Here is a 22,200-nt window from a genome sequence, read left to right as displayed (position 1 = left end):
GGATCTCTATTATGGTCTTTCAGTAAGGCAGTTGAAAGCTTGGCCCAAGGTGGTGAAGCTGAAATACAGCGTGTGAAAGAAGAGGCACAAAAGAAGATGCAGGAAATGGAAAAAATCCTGACTAGCAGAATAAACCTTCTGGAAGAGGTGAGTGGCTGAAACTGAAGGAGTAGTTAGAAATTGGTACTGTCCTTGTACGATTGTCTGGGACTTGATACTGTGATCTACATGTACTTTCAAAAGTGTTTCAGCTTTCCTGGAAAAATAGCCAATGCAAAACCAGGAGGAAAAAAAATGAGAGGGAAGATGATTTTAGCTGCTCCTGAAATGTCAAATACGACGATAGCAGTTCTTCAGGAAATTCGTACCTATTGGTGGTATTTTAGGTACACTCAGCACAAACCTTTTGGTTCCTGAATTCCACTGGAACACTGGACCAGGCTGCCCAGGGAGGTTGTGGAGTCTCCTACTCTGCAGACATTCCAACCCGCCTGGACACCTTCCTGTGTAACCTCATCTGAGTGTTCCTGCTCCATGGGGGGATTGCACTGGATGAGCTTTTGAGGTCCCTTCCAATCCCTAACATTCTGTTATTCTCTATGACCTTTGTTCAGTTTAATGGAATTGGGGTTTCTCAAAGCATTCTTTGTCCTATTGGATAGGTAGAGAAGTTCCTAAATTACTTGGATTGTGTGTTTTAATTACAGAATCTTAAAACTGCCCAAGAAGACGTGGAAAAAGCTACTGCAATGACAGAGAAGGAGAAAGCTCTGAGAACAGCTGCTGAGCAGAAACTTTCTTCAATTATGAATGCCCCTGCAAAGGATGTGGATACGATTACAGGAGCTGAGAAGGACAGGTCAGAACTCCTGCTGATGATGTTTCTAACTACTGAACTTGTTTATTGCTAAAGTGTGACGAGTTGACATGGGTTTCAATAGTTTGATCTTACCCTCAGATACGTGCGTGTTACTGGCCATCTAATCTATTTAGCTATTAAATGAACACAGCAACCAGTTTACATACTGCATGATAGCAAAATCGTCTTTAAAAGTTGTCTGAAAGTGTCAGAGAATCAGTCTGCATCTTTGTAACTTCGCTGACTTACCTCCTGCTTGCTGCTTTCTTGAACCATTGCTGAGTAGAACTTGGCTCTTTCATTGGTGTTCACTTACTGATTTCATGGTGCTTCTGTTCTCTTCAGTCCCAGTGATGGATCTGTTGAGGGTGGTAAATTTAATGGGAAGGGAAACACAGTGTGGTTGGGCTTCGTAGGTTTGATTGTGCTTTGCAAAGCACTGGCTTTGCCTTGTTTGGCAGGTACTTGGAAAGGTACACGAGTTGTTCAGTAACTTTAGGTAGGGAAAATGTAAAATCTCACTAGGCTGGAGGTTGTGTGTTTTATGTGTTGTTTTTTGTATTTTTTTTTTCGATAACTTACGCAGGGTAATGTACATTCCTGACAAGCCTCCCAGTAAAGCTTAGTTAGTTAGGGGATGTGAGCCTGGGGTGGAAATCAAAAGACTGTTATGATTCCTTACACTTTGGAGTATCCTTTCCTATCTGTTTGTGACTGAACCTGGCAGGTAGCTGCATAAATGGTGTACCCTGGTACAGAAAGTTGTGCTGGCCTGAGGCTTTCATCTCATCAGTTTTGTATTACAGTAGGACCAAAGCAAGGTTTGCACTGTTTTCTGGGCAGTTTTTGTGAAAGTATAAGGTTTAAAACTGCAAATCTGAAATCTACAGTGGCATGAAATTATGAAACTATTCTAAGAAGTTTTGATACTGCATCTTATCTGTCATTGTAGTAATTATAACCTGGCTTTCACATTACCTCCCCCCTTTCCCTTTCCTGTTTTCGTCTTTCTATCCATTAGTCATCTACATGAACACAGTTGCTCTCCTGAGGGACTTGAGCTGGGAAGGACTTAGGAAACCAGTCCCTTTGAGAGGTGCTTTGGTTGCCAGCTCTCTAGATTGTGTGAAAACAGTGCTTGAAGTGTGGAAACAAATTGTCAGGATTGCATCACTGGAGTGAAGGCTGAGTAGAGTATGATGAAGAACGTATCTCTTCTCCCCCTTCCGCCCCCTGTTGTTATCCAGAGTTAGCAGGATCTGCTGTAAGTACATACTGCTAGAGCAGTATAAGGATTCACAGGACCAGAAAAACATAGTGCTAATGGAAGAAGAGAATACTTGATTTCTTCAAGTGAATCAAATATTAATGTACAATGCTTTAAACTTGTCTGGGAGAAGTACATCTGGAATTCATATTGTGTTAAAAAGGTACTTTCACCGTCTTGGCTACAAAGTACTGAGAGAATCTCAGCTGGCATCTTATGCCCGGAAGTTTTCACATATAACCCTTATGTCTGTCAGAAAACTCAAGCGTTATTGTTTTTCTCAGTTAGAATACTGGAGTGTCAACGTGTATATTGACTAAAGAAGGTAGTGCTGACCTAACTTCTTTTTTTTTTTTTGCTTATGTGAAACAAGAACCAGCTTAGGTATGAATATAAATGAAACAGGGTACTTGAGAGACAGTGACGGCGCGTAAGGATCGGTGGCGTATGTGCTAAGAAGTGGAATAGATTGATACGCTTTTTGTGTGTGTTAAAAAGGACGATGTAACTGAAACATTGAAGCTGAAGTGTTGGCATTTGAAATGGTACTGGAGGAAGATAAAAATGAGCACTTTGCGGATAGCTCAACCCTGGTTGTTTCTCTCTTTGAAGTGACGGTGCCTTTTCTGGGTTCTCTGGAGGGAGAAGGGGCTGTGAAAGTCTCCCCTCAGTTTTACATGTGTTTTCTGGAGTCTTTATGTAGGAAAGTTGTCCTCAAGATTCACTGCAATGACTGGAGAATTTGTGGTAGATGATGCAAGATTAATATTAAAAGTCTTATAATTTTAGACTTATAGAGCAACTGAATCTGTCATTGAAAAGTAAAGAAGCTCAAATTCAACACCTGGAAGAGGAAAAGGCTCAGAGTGGAGATGGGAACTTATCAGCAGAAAAAATCAGAGAACTTACCGTCGCTTTGAGACGTGAAAAAGATAGTGAGATAGAGGTGAGGAAACTGGCCGAACAGCTGTGTTCTAAATCTCATGCGGTCTAGGATCTTAAAGGATTTGTGCTTGATGGTATGTGAGTGACTTAAGCCCATTTTTAAAAATACAGCTCTCCACAGTTATTCCCTTCTCCATTCCCTGAACATTCATGAGTTATATTATGGTTTGGGAGTCAATATTCATCCTTATTCTCCATGCTTACCATCCATTCCATGAGAGGTCATCTTTCCCATTGACTTTATGCCTGTATTTTATTATAGATACTGTGCAATTGCTTTTTAGAAACATATATATTTATAAAATGCAAGATGTTAATAGATCCCTCAATAGATGACGTGACTTCTGTAGAAGTTCAGAATGTGAGTCAAGAGTTTATTTGGGGAAGTATCTCTACTATTGTGAAAAAGTTGTGATAAGGGAGTTAGGCATAAAAAAATCTCATGAACTGAAGTGAAAGTCTGACCTTTAGCCTACAAAAGGTGTTAAGAGTCAGTATTTTATTTCACTTGACTTTTAAAGACAGATCTCCCGAAAGCTGAAAGGTAGAAGCAGGTTTTTAAGGCTTGTCTTTTTTTCCTCTGATCATTTAAGCAATAAATTAAAGCTGCCACAATTAAAAGTAGTCACGGAGGCTGTTGTGCTTCTCAGAAATTTTCTGCCCCTTTGTATTGGAACTTAATATTGAGCAGTACCTAAATACCTTTTTATTCTATAGCAAGAACAGGCAAGTGAACCTTCTATGGCCGGACTGATTAGTGGAATTAAGTGTTCAGTTCTGGGTCTTCTTGCAATTAAATCAGTATGTGTCAGGAAAAACTACCCTTGTTTCACAAAAATATTTGTGTGTCAAGGTGAAAATGAGGACAGTGTCATCTTGAATCATTTCCTAGGAGGTGGACAGACTGTGTCATCATTTGGGGATGCAGTATTGGAGAACAAATTCTGATGAATACCTTTGCACAGCTCTGTTTTTCCGTATGATTACTTTAAAAACAGAAATTCCGTAACTTCCCTGAGGAAAAGGGCTAATTAAAATCTCTCTTGAGAAAAGCATCTTGCTGACATAGATAAATGTCTCTTGAAAATGCATTTTTAACAACTCTGCGAGTGCAGTTGTCCTGTCTTGTGGAAGAACATGACGTGTGTTGTGGGGTTTTTTTCCTTGTCCTCTTCATTTAGACAGACTCATACTGTGGATTTGTAGACTGCTAGGAAGGAATGTTTAATGTAGTACAGTTTTGAGGTGCACGCTAAGTTTTTTTTGTGTTATTTTCTTTTTCTCCCCAAGGTTTTTAAGCTCATTTTGCTTTATTTTAATGTTTCATGAGTTACATTTATGTTTAGAATGAAATTACTTGTATGTAACAGCCGTTTTGTTCTTATAGGCTATTAGAATGGAGCTTAAAAATGAGAGAAATTCCTTTGAAAAAAAGATTCAGGTAAGTTCTAATCTTGTTTCTGTTTCCTTGCCTACTTCAGTGCACATTGGTGTCTCTTGTTATGCATTCATAGAAACAGAGAGGCCTTGACTTGAAAAGAAGCAAAGCAAGTCCTCTGGTAAATGATCCTTTCTGGCTTTCAAGCAATATTCAGTAAAGCTGATAGGCATGCTCATCAAATATCGAACCCGATGCTCGTGGCCTGCCCATGAGATTACACTTCTTATTACTATATTCCAGGCACCTTTAAAATGATGACTTACATTTTGAGGCTATATTTTACGTTAGTAATCTGAGTGATATGATACAAAACTCAGTTCCTGAGATCAGCTGATTGGAGGCAGCTCGGCGGGTCCTGATTAAGTGAAATCTTTGAGGTACAGAGAAGCATTTTTTGGAGCCAGGCTCTTCTCGGTGACAACCAGTGATAGGACAAGGGGCAATGGGGTCAAACTGGAACACAAAAGGTTCCATTTAAATTTGAGAAGAAACTTCTTCTCAGTGAGGGTGGCAGAGCCTGGCCCAGGCTGCCCAGGGAGGTTGTGGAGTCTCCTTCTGTGCAGACATTCCAACCCGCCTGGACACCTTCCTGTGTAACCTCATCTGGGTGTTCCTGCTCCATAGGGGGATTGCACTGGATGGGCTTTCCAGGTCCCTTCCAACCCCTGATATTCTGTGAACTCTGAGCGAATGTGCTTATTAATGTGTAGTTACAGTATCTCTTAGTGGGAAGTTAATGCAACTTTCACATCATCTCATTTAGTCACTTCAAGAAGAGTTGCAAGAGAGAGAAAACGAGCTTGCTGTGGAAAAGAAGAATGGTTTGAAAAGGGATAAAACCATTCAAGGGCTAACGGTGGCATTAAAAGCAAAGGAAAAAGAGGTATGATGATGATGATCTTGCTGGTGTGTTGAACTCTCATTGGGAGGGGAGTGTGTTGTGTATGTACCAGGGGCTGACTGATCATTAGGAGGCTTTGAGTGGGTCCTTAATCACAGCTGCCATATCTGTAAGCAATTCTGTTTATCTGGAGTTTTGGGTCTTGGACTGGAGGAGAGACAAAAAAGCTACTTAACTGGTATTTTCTCCTGTAAGAGCTTTGAAGAAAAATGTTCTCAGTTGCACATTGATTTTTATCAGCTCTGAGCACCACTTAAAAGATATGAGAAGTATTTTATGTTGTTGGGTAAGTGGAGCTGTCATAAAGACAGTGAAAACAGGAGAAGTCGACATCAGCTGAAATTCAGATTTTGTGGAAGAATGGGAAACATTTAACTTGAGTGATAGGCGATCTAGTGCGTGTGGTATAAGAACGAGAATTTATTTATAGAAGATTTGTTATGATATATCTGGTGTTTTTAAAGTATTTGTTTTGTGTAGTTGGATGAATGGATAATGAGATGGGATAGCTATTGCTGAATCACCATCCCTTGGAAATAACTGTTTCTATATAGTATTCATTTTACTTTATTTAAAGAATGAGGAGCTTGGTTCTGAAATAGAAGATCTAAATGCTTCATTGGCCAAGGCAAGAGAGGCAACTCACAAAGCACACGTCCAAAAATTCAAGGTAAGAAGCAAGCAATTGATGTGGCTTCCCCCATCCCTGCTCCTCCCTTCTCCTTAATTCCACACAGCAGGTAGTGCTTTGTAACTTTGCAAGTAGAGGAATGGAAAATAGTTTAAAAGGTTGTTTCAAATGTTTAATTTTTCTTACTTTGGAAAAAAAACTTCCCAAACCAAATTATTTAAACGGTACAGTCTTAAAATGTCAGATTACTTATCTTGTTTCTTGTCAGCCACTCCTCCCAGCTTGGTGTCTTCAGCGAACTTGCTGATAGTAAACTCTATTCCTTCGTCCAAATCACTGATGAATATACTGAATAATATAGGCCCCAGTACTGCCCCTGAGGCACTGCACTAGATCTAGGCTTCAACTGGACTCTGCCCCATTGACCACGACTCTCTGGCTTCTTCCCTTCAGCCAGTTCACAGTCCACTTCACTACCCGCTCATCCAGCCCGCACTCCCTCAGTTTAGCTACAAGGATGCTGTGGGAGACTGTGTCAAATGCCTTACTCAAGTAAAGGTAGATCACGTCCACTGCTCTACCATCATCCATCCGTCTTGTTATATCCTCATAAAAGTCAATGAGGTTGGTCAAGCACTCCTCCATTGTCCTGCTTTCCTCTGGAGCCTCAGCGGTACAGGGCTCCTCAGGACAGTAGGCAAAGGCAGCATTCAGTAACTCTGCCTTCTCTGTATCTTCTGTCACCAGGGCACCCACCTTGTTCATCAGTGGGCCTAGATTGCCTCTGGTGTAGTTTTATCTGCCACATATTGGAAAAAGCTCTTCCCGTTGTCCTTGACCCCTCTCACCAGGTTTAATTCTAAGGAGGCCTTAGCTTTCCTAGCTGCCTCCCTACACCCTCTGACAACAGCCTGATATTCTCCCCAAGTGGCCAGCCCCTCCTTCCATGATCTATACACTCTCCTCTTCCACTTGTGCATGCTCAGCAGTTCCCTGTTTAACCACGCAGGTCTCCTGGCTCCTTCCTTGACTTCCTGTGTGTTGGGATGTTCAGAGCTGTAACGTTGAGTTCTCACAGAGCGCCTCCATTTCTTCAAAAGCCATTTGTTTCACTTAAGGTCAAATTTTAAACGTGCTCTATTGAGAGAAGTATATCCTGTTTCTTATTCAGGTCACTTTTGCCTGTGTGTGAATCTGTAGTGTATATTTGCTTTTTCATACCTGGAAAGTCCTACTTAGAAACATTGCTCTGATTTTTTAATTTTTTTTTAACCCTTTCATTTTTATCAGAGCTTGATAATATTTGTGAAGTTCTAGATTTAAAAAGTGTGCAACTCATTCCTCCCGTTCACAGAACCCGTGTTGCACTGTGGGTGACAGAGCAAGCCCTTCTCCTCATTACTCTGCTCCTTAGCTCCAAGCTTGGGTTGAAGGCAGTTCTCTGTGAGTAGATCCCACTGGGCAGCCCCTCTACTCCTATCACCTCCATCGTGGACTTGGAGGCTGGTTGTAACAGTATGTGATGGGGAAGAACACGAATCAGACTTGCTATTTCATATAAAAAATACACTTATGACTTGGTAACTGCTTGACCTAGTCTGAATTCAAATAGACCCCGAAGTAGAAAGTTTTATGGAATAAGAGCTTTGGGAACCAATAATAATTATATGATCTCATTTGCACTATGGGTTCCTTTGCAGGTCAACCTTTATCTAATTCTTAATTATCTGAGACGCTGTCATCCTGCGCTGGATGTCACCGAAACCTGTGTTACATTAGCTCAGAACATTTTCAGTGTAGCACTTTCTCTCTTGTGTAACTGTCATCTCACTGTATTTTTGCACCACAATTGTGAAGTACTGGAAAAATACGCGGGGGAGTGGGTTTGGACACAACAGGAGTAAAGACTTCGCGTCTCTACAGAATACCTTATAGAACTTGAATGCTTCTTTACATTTCAGGGTGCTGAGGATTATCAAGCTCTCTTGATGGAAAAAGAGACCCTCTTAGCAGAGCTGCGTTCAGAAAACCTTACAAAGGATGCTGAGAATCGTAAACTACAAAGGAGGATTAAAAGGACCGATCAAGAGCTAAGCGATTTGAATTTAGAAAGAGAGAAAATGGAGAAGGAGCTGGATGAAGCACAACTACAGAAGAGCAGAAGTGACAAAACCATTAATGTTATTATCATTTTTTTCCTTTATTTCATAAAGCTTAAAAATAATTTAGCACTTCTAGCATGTTCTTTTCTAACAATTAGTTTTTTAATTTGAATGATTTTTGGGAAGGTAAATGCATTTGCCTAAAGCCAGTGTTCAAAAGAATGCGGCCAAGAAGATTAAGGAAAATTCTGGCATGTATTCTAAAATAAATAGAATTTTGATAGTCTTGGTCAGGTTCCAGAAGAAAAACCACATTATCCTTTATAAGTGGTAAATGGTTACTGTTGGTTTCAGTTTTTCTGGATGGAGAATCTGAACATGAACAACAATGTACATTTTATACTTCTGCTCTATTTGTCTTATTACATGTCTATACTTTATCTTAAATTACACTACTTTATTCTAAGTTCCAATGCAGAACAGGAGTAAGTAGCCAGTTGTTGCAGCCTTAAGCCAAACTCTGCCTGGCTTTTTGCTCTCATAGCAGGGTCACTCTAAAGATTGTATACTTAATAATTTCTGCTTGTAAAATTCCCAAAATACAGGATTAGTTGATCACAATTTAGCATAAAAAATTATGTGCTGTATCTATTTCGCTTCATATTCCATTTAGAGTTTTTTACCTTGCTGTAGGTGTTTAAATAAGCACCTTTGTGTCCAGTACATGCAGCTTATGCAACAAAGTGAATGAGCAAGTTTCTTCTTTTCTTCCTTTGGAAAAAGGACGCACCTTCTGCAGGGTGTTTGACATAAAACACACAATTCTCACTGTGTATGTCTTGCCACGTGAATTTTTTATAAAGTCTTTGCGTGCAAGCGAGACTCCAGGTGAAAAGTCTGGTCCTCTTCAGCTAGGGATTAGTCTCCTGCTATATTAAATTACATAAAAGATTAAATGAGCTTCTATTTATTCAGTGAATGTTTTGCTTCAATTATTAAATAAGGACTTCAATAAAGCAGGTATACGTGGAAATTGCCGTCCCTGCAATATCACTTAAAACCAGTAGAGGGATCTCTTTACCTACAAACAAATAAGTTCTTCTCCATGTCTTCTGCCCCCAATTTAAGTTGCATTTTTGGTTGATTGTCAACTGTGGTTAGGCTGCCGTCACAAAGTCTCTATCTTTGGTGTGCTTTGAAATTTCTTCAGGGTGTTGAGGTTAAGGAGAGAAAGAACAGATCGCTCCTGTCAGTAAAACAGCCACGAAGAACATACTTTATTGATTTAAAGTGTTTATATTTAACTGTCTTCTCTATTCAGAACTTTTTTTTCATCTTTCAGGGGAGCTGGAATATAACTCTGTATAGGAAAGATGGGAGAAACAGTGCTGAGTGGGGAGTTGCCAGAGAATTTGATGTTACTTGTATTACAGAAGCCTGTTTGACTCCATTATGTCCAAGTTTTTCATGTAAATGACTGGCTCCTTGGGGAAAAGCATTCTTGTCAAAAGATGAGCAGTCTTAGAAAAATTATATCCCTAACCTATTTCCTGCTCCTTGCAGAACAGCTGCTTCAATTTCAGAGTTGCTCGTACATTTGGATATAGCAACATTACCTGTGAAATGTTACCCATTAAGTAGCAGATATGTGAGAGCAAAGAAATATGCCGTGATATTTTGCTCTTTGACAAATAGCAAACCACGTCAGTGATCCAATGCAAACCTTTTATGAGACAGCCTTAAAAATTCTGTTCTATTTATGCTCAGATATATCTATTTATCAGCGTTTCTATTTTATTAGAATAAAGGCAGCAAGAATTTGCCTAAAATGGAGAAAATGCCCTCAACATCTTTAATGAACTGTTGTCTTAGCTCTGCACTCACAGGGAAATTTTCACTGACTTTTCATATACTGTAGGTATAAGTTGGGGAATGACCTATTAGAGAGCAGCGTAGGGGAAAGGGACCTGGGGGTCCTGGTGGACAGCAGGGTGACCATGAGCCAGCACTGGGCCCTTGTGGCCAGGAAGGCCAATGGTACCTGGGGTGGTCAGTAGGTCAGAGAGGTTCTCCTGCCCCTCTGCTCTGCCCTGGGGAGACCACACCTGGAATCTTGTGTCCAGTTGTGGCCCCTCAGTTCCAGCAGGACAGGGAACTGCTGGAGAGAGTCCAGCGCAGGGCAACAAAGATGCTGAAGGGAGTGGAGCATCTCCCGTATGAGGAAAGGCTGAGGGAGCTGGGGCTCTGCAGCTGGACAAGAGGACACTGAGGGGTGACCTCATTAATGTTTACAGCTATCTAAAGGGTGAGTGTCAGGAGGATGGAGCCAGGCTCTTCTTGGTGACAACCAATGATAGGACACGGGGTAATGGGTGCAAACTGGAACACAAAAGGTTCCACTTAAATTTGAGAAGTGACAGAACACTGGCCCAGGCTGCACAGGGGGGTTGTGGAGTCTTCTACTCCAGCGACATTCCAACCCGCCTGGACACCTTCCTGTGTAACCTCATCTGGGTGTTCCTGCTCCATGGGGGGATTGCACTGGATGAGCTTTCCAGGTCCCTTCCAATCCCTGACATTCTGGGATTCTGTGATTCTGTAATTGAGATAATCTGAATTTTTGCATATAGCTATTAAAAAAAGCCAAACCAAACCTTAAAGATCCAGAAAACATCCTTCTGCCCTGTTGTAAACCCAGCTTGTTGAGATGCTTTGGGGTTTACTGTCCTGAAATGGAAGAAGGTTAATTAAACTAAATTAATTAAGACTGCTACGTGTGAGCTGATCATCCAAATGACAGACTGTGCCCAGTATTAGGCATCTCCTGGAGCAGTGGCCATAGACGTCCTTGAGCAATTTATTAGCTATTTATTAGGTCAAGTTTAAAAGCAAAACCCAGTTCTGTACTTCCCAGAAGCTGCTGTTAAGCAGTAGTTCAGCATCACTTTAAGCTCTTTGAAACAAGAACTTTTGGGCATATATTAATAAGTACAATACATGAGGAATAAACATCAGTTCGTCCGTAATGCTGGTGTCCACCACGTTTCTGTGTCTACAACAGATTCAGTGCTGTTTGATGGAAGAGTTTGTTCAAATTTGCATGATTAAACACTTTAAGGACCCATTCTCTTTCCAGACCTAAACGTAGACAGAGTGTGTTTACTAGGTATTCATATTTGATCAGGGGAAATGCAGAGTAACTCATTAGGCAGAATTTATTATTTAGTCTTCCTACCTGTAGTTTAGCATGAGAGGGAGGTTTTGGAGCTTCCTGACTTAATTATTCACCAACCTGTTTTCCACCTGACAAGAAGGGAGAGGCGTCTGCTCTGGTCTTCTGTATTATAGTGTTTCACATTCATTTTTCTTAGTTCAACTATCATTAATCATAGGGAAGTCTCTTGGGAAAAAGGTTGGCAGAGGGAATTGCAAAGTTTATGCTCCGTGAGCCGTAGGTACTATATTATCCTTGCAACTCAGTGTATAGAAACCAATAGATTTTCTCCCAGACAATTTGAGTGGTCAATGAGTTCAAGCAACCTGCTATAGTGATGGATAGTTTTGTGTGTTACAGAATTCAAGCTCATGCAAAGAAGATAATTTTCAGCCTCAACTCTAGCCTGTTCTGTGAAGGATTTTGGGAACTCTGGGGGCAGAAATAGTAGAGGCAAAGTAGCTGCAAATTGCAAATCTCTCTCAGGTTTTTTTACCTTTTCCACAGTTGTATGCCTTGTCAGTCCTCCTCTTTCCATCAACAGAGCCAGAATATTTTTGGTGCTTTAAAGACAGAAGCGTAGTTTCTGTACCTGGCAAGTGTTGTACGCTGAAATGACTTGAGATCAGATAACAGGGGGTGCAGTGGTGGTATTGCAGCAGCACCTTTTCTGTCTCTGCATGTCTGTCATCTTCTGAAAGCTGTTTATAGTTTTCATAGAGAAAAGTCACAGAACGTTGGTCACTTAAAGTTATAGGACGGGTCAAAAGTGTTCCTTTGGAGTGTAATTATCTAACAGGTAATGCATTCACATAAAGCCTCTTAGTGATGCAACAATATAAAACAATATAAAAATAGAAAGCTGAGGAATAAATTTTGCAATGTGGTGAAAATCATAATGCTGCAGTTGATCCTTTGCTTTGAATACACTTGTTTTATGTGAATATGCTGGACATGACCCACTTGAAGGATCTGCAGGAATGCAGTGGAGAAAGATGTTGTGGTGTGCATCGAGTCTGTGATCTGCAGAGTATAATCCTGCTTTTTATATTGCAATAGTCCGTGTTGATCCCAACAGATCCTTTCAAGTCCCTGTTGAAAGGAAATGTTTTGTGATTTAGAAGCAAAACGAGCAAGGAGTGCATGTTTCTCTGCCAGGGAACTGAGATGTGGGGATGATGCAACTAATTGTGGAGCTGTAGGAAGTAATTAACAGCCAGAATCGAGATCAAGTTCAGTTCACAACTTCAAATCACGGTCATTTGAAGTTTGTGCTCTTGTGAAAAGAAAATGTTTTAGCATTTCTGACCTTTCGTTTGATGCAAAAGTAACTAGTAATACAATGTTAGTGCAAGAATTTTCATGGTGTGATGAGAAAAAGAGCAAATGACAAACCGAATCACCCGTAACCTATTTTCTCCTATTCCTAGCAAGGGAGTAAATTGACTCAGAAGCGAATGTTCATTTTGACAGCAACAACATCTACGTGCATGATATTCCAACAACCTTGGACTCCAGTCTTTCTGTATAAAAGGCATTTAAAGAATAGCAGCCTAGTTTTTAGAAGACAATACTGACACTCATCTAAAACTTTCTTTAATTGTGTTCATTGATGTCAAGAGAAAGACACTGACTTAAATACATTCTCCAGACTATTCAGTGGTATGAGTAATTTCAAGCAATGGAAAGTTAAGCTAATAATGTGGATTGTTAGTCTTAAACTTTTTTTCAAGTTGATTTGCTAAATATTCAGTTTCTTTTTTGTTGCAGGACCTTAGAAATCAACTAGAGAAATTACATGGTGAAATGAGTGAGAAAGAAAAAGCAGTTGAACATCATTACAATATTCTTTTGAGTGAAAGCAATCAGAAGTTGCAGAGCCAAGAACTAGTTATCAAGCAGCTGACAGACAATGTCAATCAAAAGGAGCTACTGCTTCAGGTGGGTAGACTTAAGTTGAAATGAAAACTGGAAAGTTATCATTTGATTTTGTATGAGGAATTATTACAAAATCACATTCGTATTTGCAATGACTGTTGATTTTTATGATAATCCTTCACTTTTTATAACACTGTATTTGCAGAACAGACATATAATTATAAAGTGTGTGTCATTCAACAAGATTTCTTGTTAGGGTTTTATGAAGCGTGTGGACAGAGGAGGAAGAAAGCTTTATTAATACTTACGTAGAATATCACTGTTGTGGTAAGATACTTTAAAAGCTCTGAAGTGCCGATGATTTTCAGTGCATTGTGCAGAAACTGGAAGTTTAGGACTAGGTATAGATACTGAAATATTTTATCTGTCTTTTGGAGCTCATTCAAAATGCCATATAAGAGAAAGGAGCTGCCTGAATGTTAACAGACCCCTGCACAGTTTTGTTATAACTGAAGGTATAACCCTGAAAACTACTGATGGTATTAAACCAGCACTGCAAAGAGTGATAGTTGAGGTCAGTCAATACCTGGAGACGGAGGTGCGTGCTTTGACCTATTTTTAAATACTTAAAGGATTGGATAGCTGGGGAAAGCTTCTGGTTTTTGTTTGGTTGTTGCTTTTTTTTTTTTTGCTTCTATTATCTTAAATTGAGCTCATCTCTTCTGGGCCAGGTAAAGAACTTTAAACTAGACTCGAAGAGGGATGAGGTTGTAGCTGGGCTTGTATCAGTGGAGCATTACTCTAGAGTTGATGAGGACTGGGAGGCCTCCCATGCCTTCCTGTGTAACCTCATCTGGGTGTTCCTGCTCCATGGGGGGATTGCACTGGATGAGCTTTCCAGGTCCCTTCCAACCCCTGACATTCTGTGATTCTGTGAATACATGTTGGATCATCCTTGAATATTCTCCTGAATTTTGTTTGTCTCTTTTACAATATAAAACTAGAGTAAATTTTGTAAAACTATCTAATTGTTTTCTTTTGTTAGAAACTTGATGGAACAGTGAAAGAAAAGGATGCGGAATTGCAGGAGCTCCTGAATAAGTACAAGAACCTTCTAAGAGCCAATGAAGAACTTGAACTGAGAAATGAGGGCTTAGTAAAGGAAAAATGTGCTGCACAGTCTCAACAGTCAATCATCAAGATAGTCCGAGAGTTAGAGGTGAGTTTTTCATAACTCTGATCATTTACAGATAAAACCTTGACTTCAAATTGAAGAGAATTTTGGCTTTGGCTGCAAAGGTGTGGACTCACACATGTCATTCACCCATATAGCAAGGGGTTGTTTTTCTTTCAGATCAATATCATCACAAAATTGGCTACAGGACTGGTGCTATGGGCAGGGCTTTGGGTTCTTTGGTAACGTCTGGTTTTACAAGACATCAGTCAAAACAGTGATACGTGGGAAAGGTTTATCTCGCAAGGGCAAAAGGATGCTGGGACAGGAATTAGTAGGGCTCATTTGGAGAGCTTTAAACTAGACTCGAAAGGGGATGTGGTGGTAGCTGGGCTGGCATCGGTGGGGCAGCACTCTAGAGCTGATGAAGGCTGGAAGGCCTCCCATAGCCCTGGGGTGAAATCGGTGTGCTCAGCTTGCTCTCTGAAATGCCTGCACACCAATGCGTGCAGCACGGGGAATAAGCAGGAGGAGTTAGAAGCCTGTGTTAGGGCAGGAGATTATGACCTAGTGGCAATTATGGAGACATGGTGGGACAGCACACATGACTGGAATGTGGTCAAGGATGGCTATGTCCTTTTCAGGAAAGACAGGCCAGCCAGGCGTGGTGGTGGAGTTGCAGTTTATGTGAGAGAGCAGCTACAATGTAGTGAGTGTTCTCCAGGCATGGATGAGGGGCGAGTTGAGGGTCTATGGGTGGAAATTAAGGGGCGGGCTGGCAAGGGTGATACTGTTGTGTGTGTCTATTATAGGCCACCAGATCAGGGTGAGGAAGTTGATGAGGCCTCTACAGACAGCTGAGAGCAGCCTCACAGTCACAGGTCCTGGTTATGGTGGGGGATTTGAACTTCCCTGATGTTTGTTGGAAGGACGACTCGGCCGGCCAGCCACAGTCCAGGAGATTCCTCCAGTGCCTTGACGATAACTTTCTGATGCAAAGGGTGGAGGAGCCGACTAGAAGAGGTGCATTGCTGGACCTCACCCTCACTAACAAGGAGGGTCTGGTTGAAGTGGTAAAGGTTGGGGGCTGCCTTGGCTGCATCTCCTGTGGCAGTAACAGAATTGCTAGCAGAATTGCAACCCTGGACTTCAGCAGGGCAAACTTTGGCCTTTTCAAGCAATTGTGAGCTATTTCATTTTCATTAATGAGATTTGCCCAAGGTTGTTTAAAATAAAGTGAGCCAATGGCAAAGAAAACATGAGTGCTACGTCTTGTGTCACATTCTGAACACTCTAGTGATGAGATGGTTGGTATGTTATGGGCACTATTATTAAACAAGGTAGCTGCAAGTGCACTTTGAGTCATGGATTGTTCAACAAGCTTGGAGTAAAGGACTCGCATAACTCTTTGTCAGGGTATATCAATGTATATATGAATATACATGCATGGTAAATGAAACCTGTAAAAGGCTGCGCAGAAATTCTATCTCTGTAAAACAAACTGCAGTGCATGCATGTATCATTTCTCATGAAGGGACCCAAAAGTGACAGAAAATCAGACAGACTTAATGAAAATCAAACACTGCCTTTCCTCTGTACACCCCACTTCCAATACCGGTGTCTAACCAGGAGAGAACAGCGGCAGGCGAAGCCGTGCATGGTAATGACCCAGCGCCACCTTCTAATCACCGTCTATTCTCTGTTGCTGGTTCACTTCGTGATTGTGAACAATACCTAATCACAACCCTTTGTCCTCTCAGCTCAACCTTGATGTGAGATATCTCCTGTAAGAACCCACTTTGGCATATTAATCATAAATTTTTGGACACAGATCATCCCGAGCTCTGCTCTCATTGGCTGCCGTGGCCTCTTTGATGACTTTGCAGCGCTCCACCAACTCTCAACAAACGCACAGCTGGATCCTCCCCACCAGAGAGAACAGAAACCGAGCTCTTCCAGCCCCACTGATCTTTAAAGTTGAATAAACTGAATTGAGAGATGCAGAACTTTCTCTCTTTCATCATATCTTTTTGCTTTATTTTAATGTAACGATAAATTTTAAAGCAACCAACATCCAAAGCTCCGCTGGGTGCCTTGGCCAGGCCAGGGAAGATAAGTGACAGTTTCTAATTAGACTTTGGATTCTTGAGCCACTGTCATGGGCTAGAGAGAGAGTGTGCGAGGGCACCGATAATTAGGTTAGTCACACTACTGCTGACTCTGGTATCTATGGAGTCTCGGAACGAAATGTATTTTACAGCCAAAGAATTTAGAAGTGCAATGGACTCCATATAATTTGGAAACTTTAGTTGGTTTTGTGGTTAATGCTCTTCTCTCACAACCAAGACTCCTATACTTGCAAAGCTCTTTTTGTTGGAGTGTTTGTTAGGTAAATACATTTCTAACACATATTTTTAGACCTCTGTGATTCATTTTATTACTGAGAAAAGCAGCAAAATTGAGAAAAGTGGCTCTTGTTCAGTTCTCGATCTGTGTTTCTGGATTCTGTTGTGTTGCATGCAGCTGATACTGTAGTAAGGGGCCGCAGTGATGCGAGTTTTAATTCTAAATTGATTTCACTACGTGTAAAAAAAAATGTTGGATTTGCTGTAATGTAACCTTTCCATGATGTCTGTTTTTTGGGAGGGGGAGCTTATACTCCACTTGAGGCTGGCATAGGAAATGTAGTTAGCTGCTACACTGCAAGGCACATCTGAGGCTTCTGCAGACACAAGGCACTTTCCAATTCCTGGATGATCAGCACGTTATTTGACTTTGGTTATAATTACTCTTGTATTTGGGGAGTTAAGACTGTGCAGTCAGGGAACTGAAGGCAGTGTGCACACAGTTGTGATGTCTAATTTGCTGCAGCTGAAGGGATTATAGTCAACACATTGAAGTTACTGATGTAACCAGAACATCGCAGTTGATGGCTGTTGTGAGAGCTGGAATTGGTGCTATTGCTGCATTGTGCAGGTTGTCACTGAATTGTTGTGAAATTGGTGTTGTGAACATATAAGCAGGGTGGTAGTTCATTTTCTGATTTGATGAGATGAACTTATAGCTGAAAACAGCCATCTTTTTTGTCGGTATCCAAGTCTACACACACTTCAAACCTGCTGGTTTTACCTGTGACACTGAGCATGGCCCCGGGGAGGGGACTGGATGTGGTTGGTGTGTCTCACCGTGTCCTCATTAGCAGAAATTTCATCTTGAAGGAGGTAGCCTGATGAGGTGATATTTGGAGATCTGTGTAGATTCCACTGGCGTTGCCTCACGTTATCACCCATAAGTTCCTCAGAGCCATCAGCTTTGTGATGTTTTCTGCGGTGGAGATGACTTCTTCTAAAAGTCACCACCAAAATCTTTTGCTGTAGTGATTTTCATTTTTGGATATGACTCAGTGCCCTGTAACAATTCTAATCTTATTAGTGATTGTTTCAGTTATGGTAGACCGTGAAGTTTTACTGCAATGTTAGAAGAAATGATCAAATCCTGGTCCTGGGGGATGGATGGATCGGTGATGAGGTGCAGGTTATGGCCTTCTCTCAATTTTTCATCCTCTGACCTTCAGAGCATTTAAAATCATCCCAAGGTCTGTTGTAAGCAAGAGAGTGAGGCAACTGGATATTCTTGTGACTTTGCCAATAAGTTGTTTATTGCAGAGGTATAAACCTTTTACTTTCATTGCTCACAATTTGAGAAACCTTTAATGAAAGTAAGTTATGTTTTCCACCACTGCTGCTTAGCAATAGTATTTCAGACTTAAATATAGACTTTAATGTATTAGATTGCCTCCTTTCATGGGAATATAAATCTTTCACTGCAATATGGTCCTGAATGTCTTGCAGCTATCTCCTCTAACACATTTTCCCTCACACCATGTGTCAAGAGGTTTAATGTTTCATTAACTCCCACAGCATTATGGTCTATTTAAGTTACAGAGCAGCCTTATGGTTTGTGTACCATTGGGGAGCTGATTGGAATAATTCACTCCTACGCTTTATTTAGAAATGACAATAATAATATACCAAAAAAATTCTTGCTCTATCTTCTTATCCTTATTATTCTTGGAAGTTTCTGACAAATCAAGAACGCTTCTTCGTGATTTTGTGAACCTCTACCTGGTTGAATTTAGAATTTAATCATTTGTGTGTAGTCTGTGACATTTGGAATTAAGAAACACCTTGTGATTCCTGTTATGCAGGAAAAAAAAAGGGGGGGAGGAGGATTTCATGAGCTAACTGAGATTCTCATGCAAATGTAGAACTAAATTAACATGGGAATTCTAAAAGAAACATAGGAAAGCGGAGCCTGGTTCTGTATGTAGCGCTGCTTTGCTGGTACAGCAGCCACAGACCCCGAGCAATTGGTGACAACCATCATCTGATTTGTGTACTGTGAGCTCTTCAGAGTGACATTACTTTGCCAGCGCTTCGGAGAGAGCTTTTAATTAGGATGTAGTTCTGTAGTGGCTTCGGTAATAATTGCAAGGCTTGTATCAGACATATGGAAGAGTTCACTAAAACTTTTAACAGACTGTTAACCGACTAAATTAAGTCAAAAGATGTATTTTTTCCTGTTGCTTTCTACGTCACTGATCAGTGTCACTGTGATCAAACTTTTTTCCAAGTTCAATTGCAATCTGTGTATTTTATGTTTAGCGACTGTTCTTGAAAGGCTGAGATTCCAACGCACTGATGAGACTCCTGAATGCAGGCTGTAAGATGTACGATTTCACAGGGTTTTTTTAGCGAGCTTTTTGTATTGATGGACTCTGGATCACCCACCTCCGTCTGTTTGCTTTTGTGTTTCTTGGTGAGCAGAAGCTATTGCTGTGTGCTCAGCTAGATAATAAACTGGAAGCTCAGTATCTCGCACTTCGTATATAGAGTAATATTTAATAATTTAATAGGTTACACTAGAATCTGGAAATGTGTTAGAATCCAGCTACCGTTAGGAAGGATGGGAGATGAACATGGAGAAAGGCAAGGTCACTTCTTCAAAGCATCTGTAGCATTGGGTGGTGGAAGCTCCTCTTTCCGCAGTAGGATCTGACATGCCGATTACCTTAACAGGAGGAATCCGATCAAAACTTGATTACACTTGCAAAATATTATTCAACATATTTGCTAGCATACTGGCAAGTATGAGTGTAAATAATTAAAAGTAAACAACAGTTGTCCTTGATTTTGTGCTGTTTACTTTGCAGAATACTGATTTTTTCAAATTAACAGTCTTCGCATCGTTAGTGTGAATTAACGAGATGCTACTGTAGCTGAATTTTTGTTGCAATTCCTTCCTTAGGAATTGCAATCGGAGTAATAACATCTGCTTAAAACTCCTGGGTGTAGATTTCTTCCTTGTTAATGATCTGTTCACTAATGATTTAGTACCTCTTGAGAGCTTAGTTTCCAATCTTGAGATTGTAATATGGGAAAATAGAATTACCTGTCATTCTTGCTCTCCAGAGTTATCCTGTTGTACTGCAGCCGTGCACATTCTCCCTTAGCTGTGGCACTTTCTTGTTCTTTCTTTCAGTTTTCAGTTGAAGAAGAAAACTGAGAGAAGCAACAAGACCAACTGTTCCTCTCAAACAGAGGCAAAATATGCGTCTGACATTAAGACATGTAAATTTGCTATTGATATCCCAGTTACTTTCTCTTCTGAGATGGCTGATATCTTACATATTTTTATGTGCTAAGTGCACGCAAATACTCCTTTAAATAGCTGCATTTTTTGCCTCCCGCTGAAAAAGTGGCTGTGTGGTTATTTTGAAGTGAAAAAAGTCTGGGGAACTTATTGGATCCTTACTGAGAATGCAGCATAAGAGTCGGGATTTATTCTAATAATAGTAATATACCTTCTGTGAGCAAGACTGCAGGTAAACTATTTGCTTTGCACAACTAAAGCAGCAGCTCGTAGTGACCCAGCTGAGCCTGCAGAAAACTGACTCAAGGAGCGTGTATCTGACATGTTTGTCCTTTATTTGCCTGCTCCGTATAGTCCTTTTTGTCAGAAATAGAACAGAATTTACAGAAAGCAATTTTTATCCAGAATACAGAGAAGGCAGTTAGGACAATGTCCTGAAATGTGTGCTTGGAGCTTGGGTTTGTTTGATTTCCTTGCCCTCCTTTTCCCTCCTCTGAAATCTGTACCTGCCAGGTTGTCTTTGGGTTGTTGAGTTATAAACCTGGCAGGTGCTTGGGATTGGAACAAAAGCTTTTCAGGCACTGATAAAAATGATGAACCACTATTTAGATATACAACTCATGGTAGGTAAATAGTGAAAAAGCATTTACCTTCTTCAATAATAACCATTTTTGAGTATCATGAATGGTTTCCAGATCCATATTAGGCTTCGGAAGCGGGCAGTCCTGTTCAGCAAATTTGTATTTCTTTCATGTTTTCCTCAGAACACAGGTACCCACATAGTTGTAGACACACAGACTTCAAAATTACACTGTGAGCTTACTATGTTCTTGTTTTAATTTAGGAAAATAAAGAAGCTGAATACGAAAAGCTGATCCTTGCTTTAAGAAAGGAACAGAATATTTATTCTACACTAGTGAAGACCTTCAAAGAATCGGATAGGTAAGTACGTTTTCTGTTTTGGTGGATAATCTGAACTCAAAGGGCAAAAGTCAGAAGTTGTGAAAAAGGGTGCAGCTTAACTGGAGTGCTGAACATTTTGTAACAGGCAATTGTTCAGTTCCCTCAGTTCCAGCAGGACAGGGAACTGCTGGAGAGAGTCCAGTGCAGGGCAATGAAGATGCTGAAGGGAGTGGAGCATCTCCCGTGTGAGGAAAGGCTGAGGGAGCTGGGGCTCTGGAGCTGGACAAGAGGAGACTGAGGGGTGACCTTATTCATGTTTACAGATATCTAAAGGGTGAGTGTCAGGAGGATGGAGCCAGGCTCTTCTCGGTGACAACCAGTGATAGGACAAGGGGTAATGGATTCAAACTGGAACACAAAAGGTTCCACTTAAATTTGAGAAGCAACTTCTTCTCAGTGAGGGTGTCAGAGCCTGGCCCAGGCTGCCCAGGGGGTTGTGGAGTCTCCTTCTCTGCAGACATTCCAACCCGCCTGGACACCTTCCTGTGTAACCTCATCTGGGTGTTCCTGCTCCATGGGGGGATTGCACTGGATGAGCTTTCCAGGTGCCTTCCAACCCCTGACATTCTGTCATTCTGTGATCTTTCAAATGAGGAAAATTATAACTGTAGTTACCATCATTAGTATAACAGGATCTTTACAATTAATTCTGTGGGATCAGGAGCAGGATCATTAGTTCTGTTTTCGTGATACGGAATAACAGGATGCACAGAGCGATGCGTGTTCGTGCAGGGGATGCGCAATGATTCAACGGCAGAGCGGGGAGTTGGGGGCAGGTCTTCTCATGTCTCCTCCTCATAGTTTTGTGGGCTGAGATGTGCTGTAAATCTCACCAAGGAAACCTCGTACCCCCGAAGTTCTGAGGAGCTGATAAACCAGCCCCGCAGATAAATTCAGCGTCTTCATTTGTGTAATTGCCATCAGCAGTGACACAGATTTTAGGCAAACATCTGTTTTCTTGCTGACATATCTTCTTTTAGGCGTTATTTATTTTAAGCAACCTGGATGGTTGTTTTTCAAAATAAGCTACCGGATGTCAGGACCACGACATTTCTTGTCTTTCCAAGCAGGGAATCAATGCTTTTTCTTTTGGAACCTTTAACTCATGAAAAGGAGAAAATGTGCTTACTTAGCTTCTAATAATGTGTTGGTTTGTATTTATTTTCAATGTTT

At 40.9% G+C, this 22,200-nt stretch overlaps 1 protein-coding gene across 1 annotated transcript in view; it reads left to right on the top strand.

Annotated features, from left to right (window-relative positions):
* CDK5RAP2 (CDK5 regulatory subunit associated protein 2) overlaps positions 1 to 22,200 on the top strand; it is a 71,710-nt gene that overhangs the window by 7,537 nt on the left and 41,973 nt on the right. Inside the window, exons 6-15 of the mRNA XM_080355792.1 lie at positions 24 to 147; positions 708 to 859; positions 2,916 to 3,072; positions 4,459 to 4,512; positions 5,276 to 5,395; positions 5,991 to 6,083; positions 8,006 to 8,224; positions 13,131 to 13,301; positions 14,284 to 14,457; positions 20,909 to 21,006. Of these exons, the coding sequence (XP_080211918.1) occupies positions 24 to 147; positions 708 to 859; positions 2,916 to 3,072; positions 4,459 to 4,512; positions 5,276 to 5,395; positions 5,991 to 6,083; positions 8,006 to 8,224; positions 13,131 to 13,301; positions 14,284 to 14,457; positions 20,909 to 21,006 (1,362 nt within the window). The remainder of the gene's footprint in view (positions 1 to 23; positions 148 to 707; positions 860 to 2,915; positions 3,073 to 4,458; positions 4,513 to 5,275; positions 5,396 to 5,990; positions 6,084 to 8,005; positions 8,225 to 13,130; positions 13,302 to 14,283; positions 14,458 to 20,908; positions 21,007 to 22,200) is intronic.

Source organism: Nesoenas mayeri (genome assembly GCF_963082525.1).
Source record: "Nesoenas mayeri genome assembly, chromosome: 18".
NCBI classification, from domain to species: domain Eukaryota; kingdom Metazoa; phylum Chordata; class Aves; order Columbiformes; family Columbidae; genus Nesoenas; species Nesoenas mayeri.
Note: the sequence above shows the minus strand (reverse complement) of the source record. Positions and strands in the feature narration are given on the sequence as shown.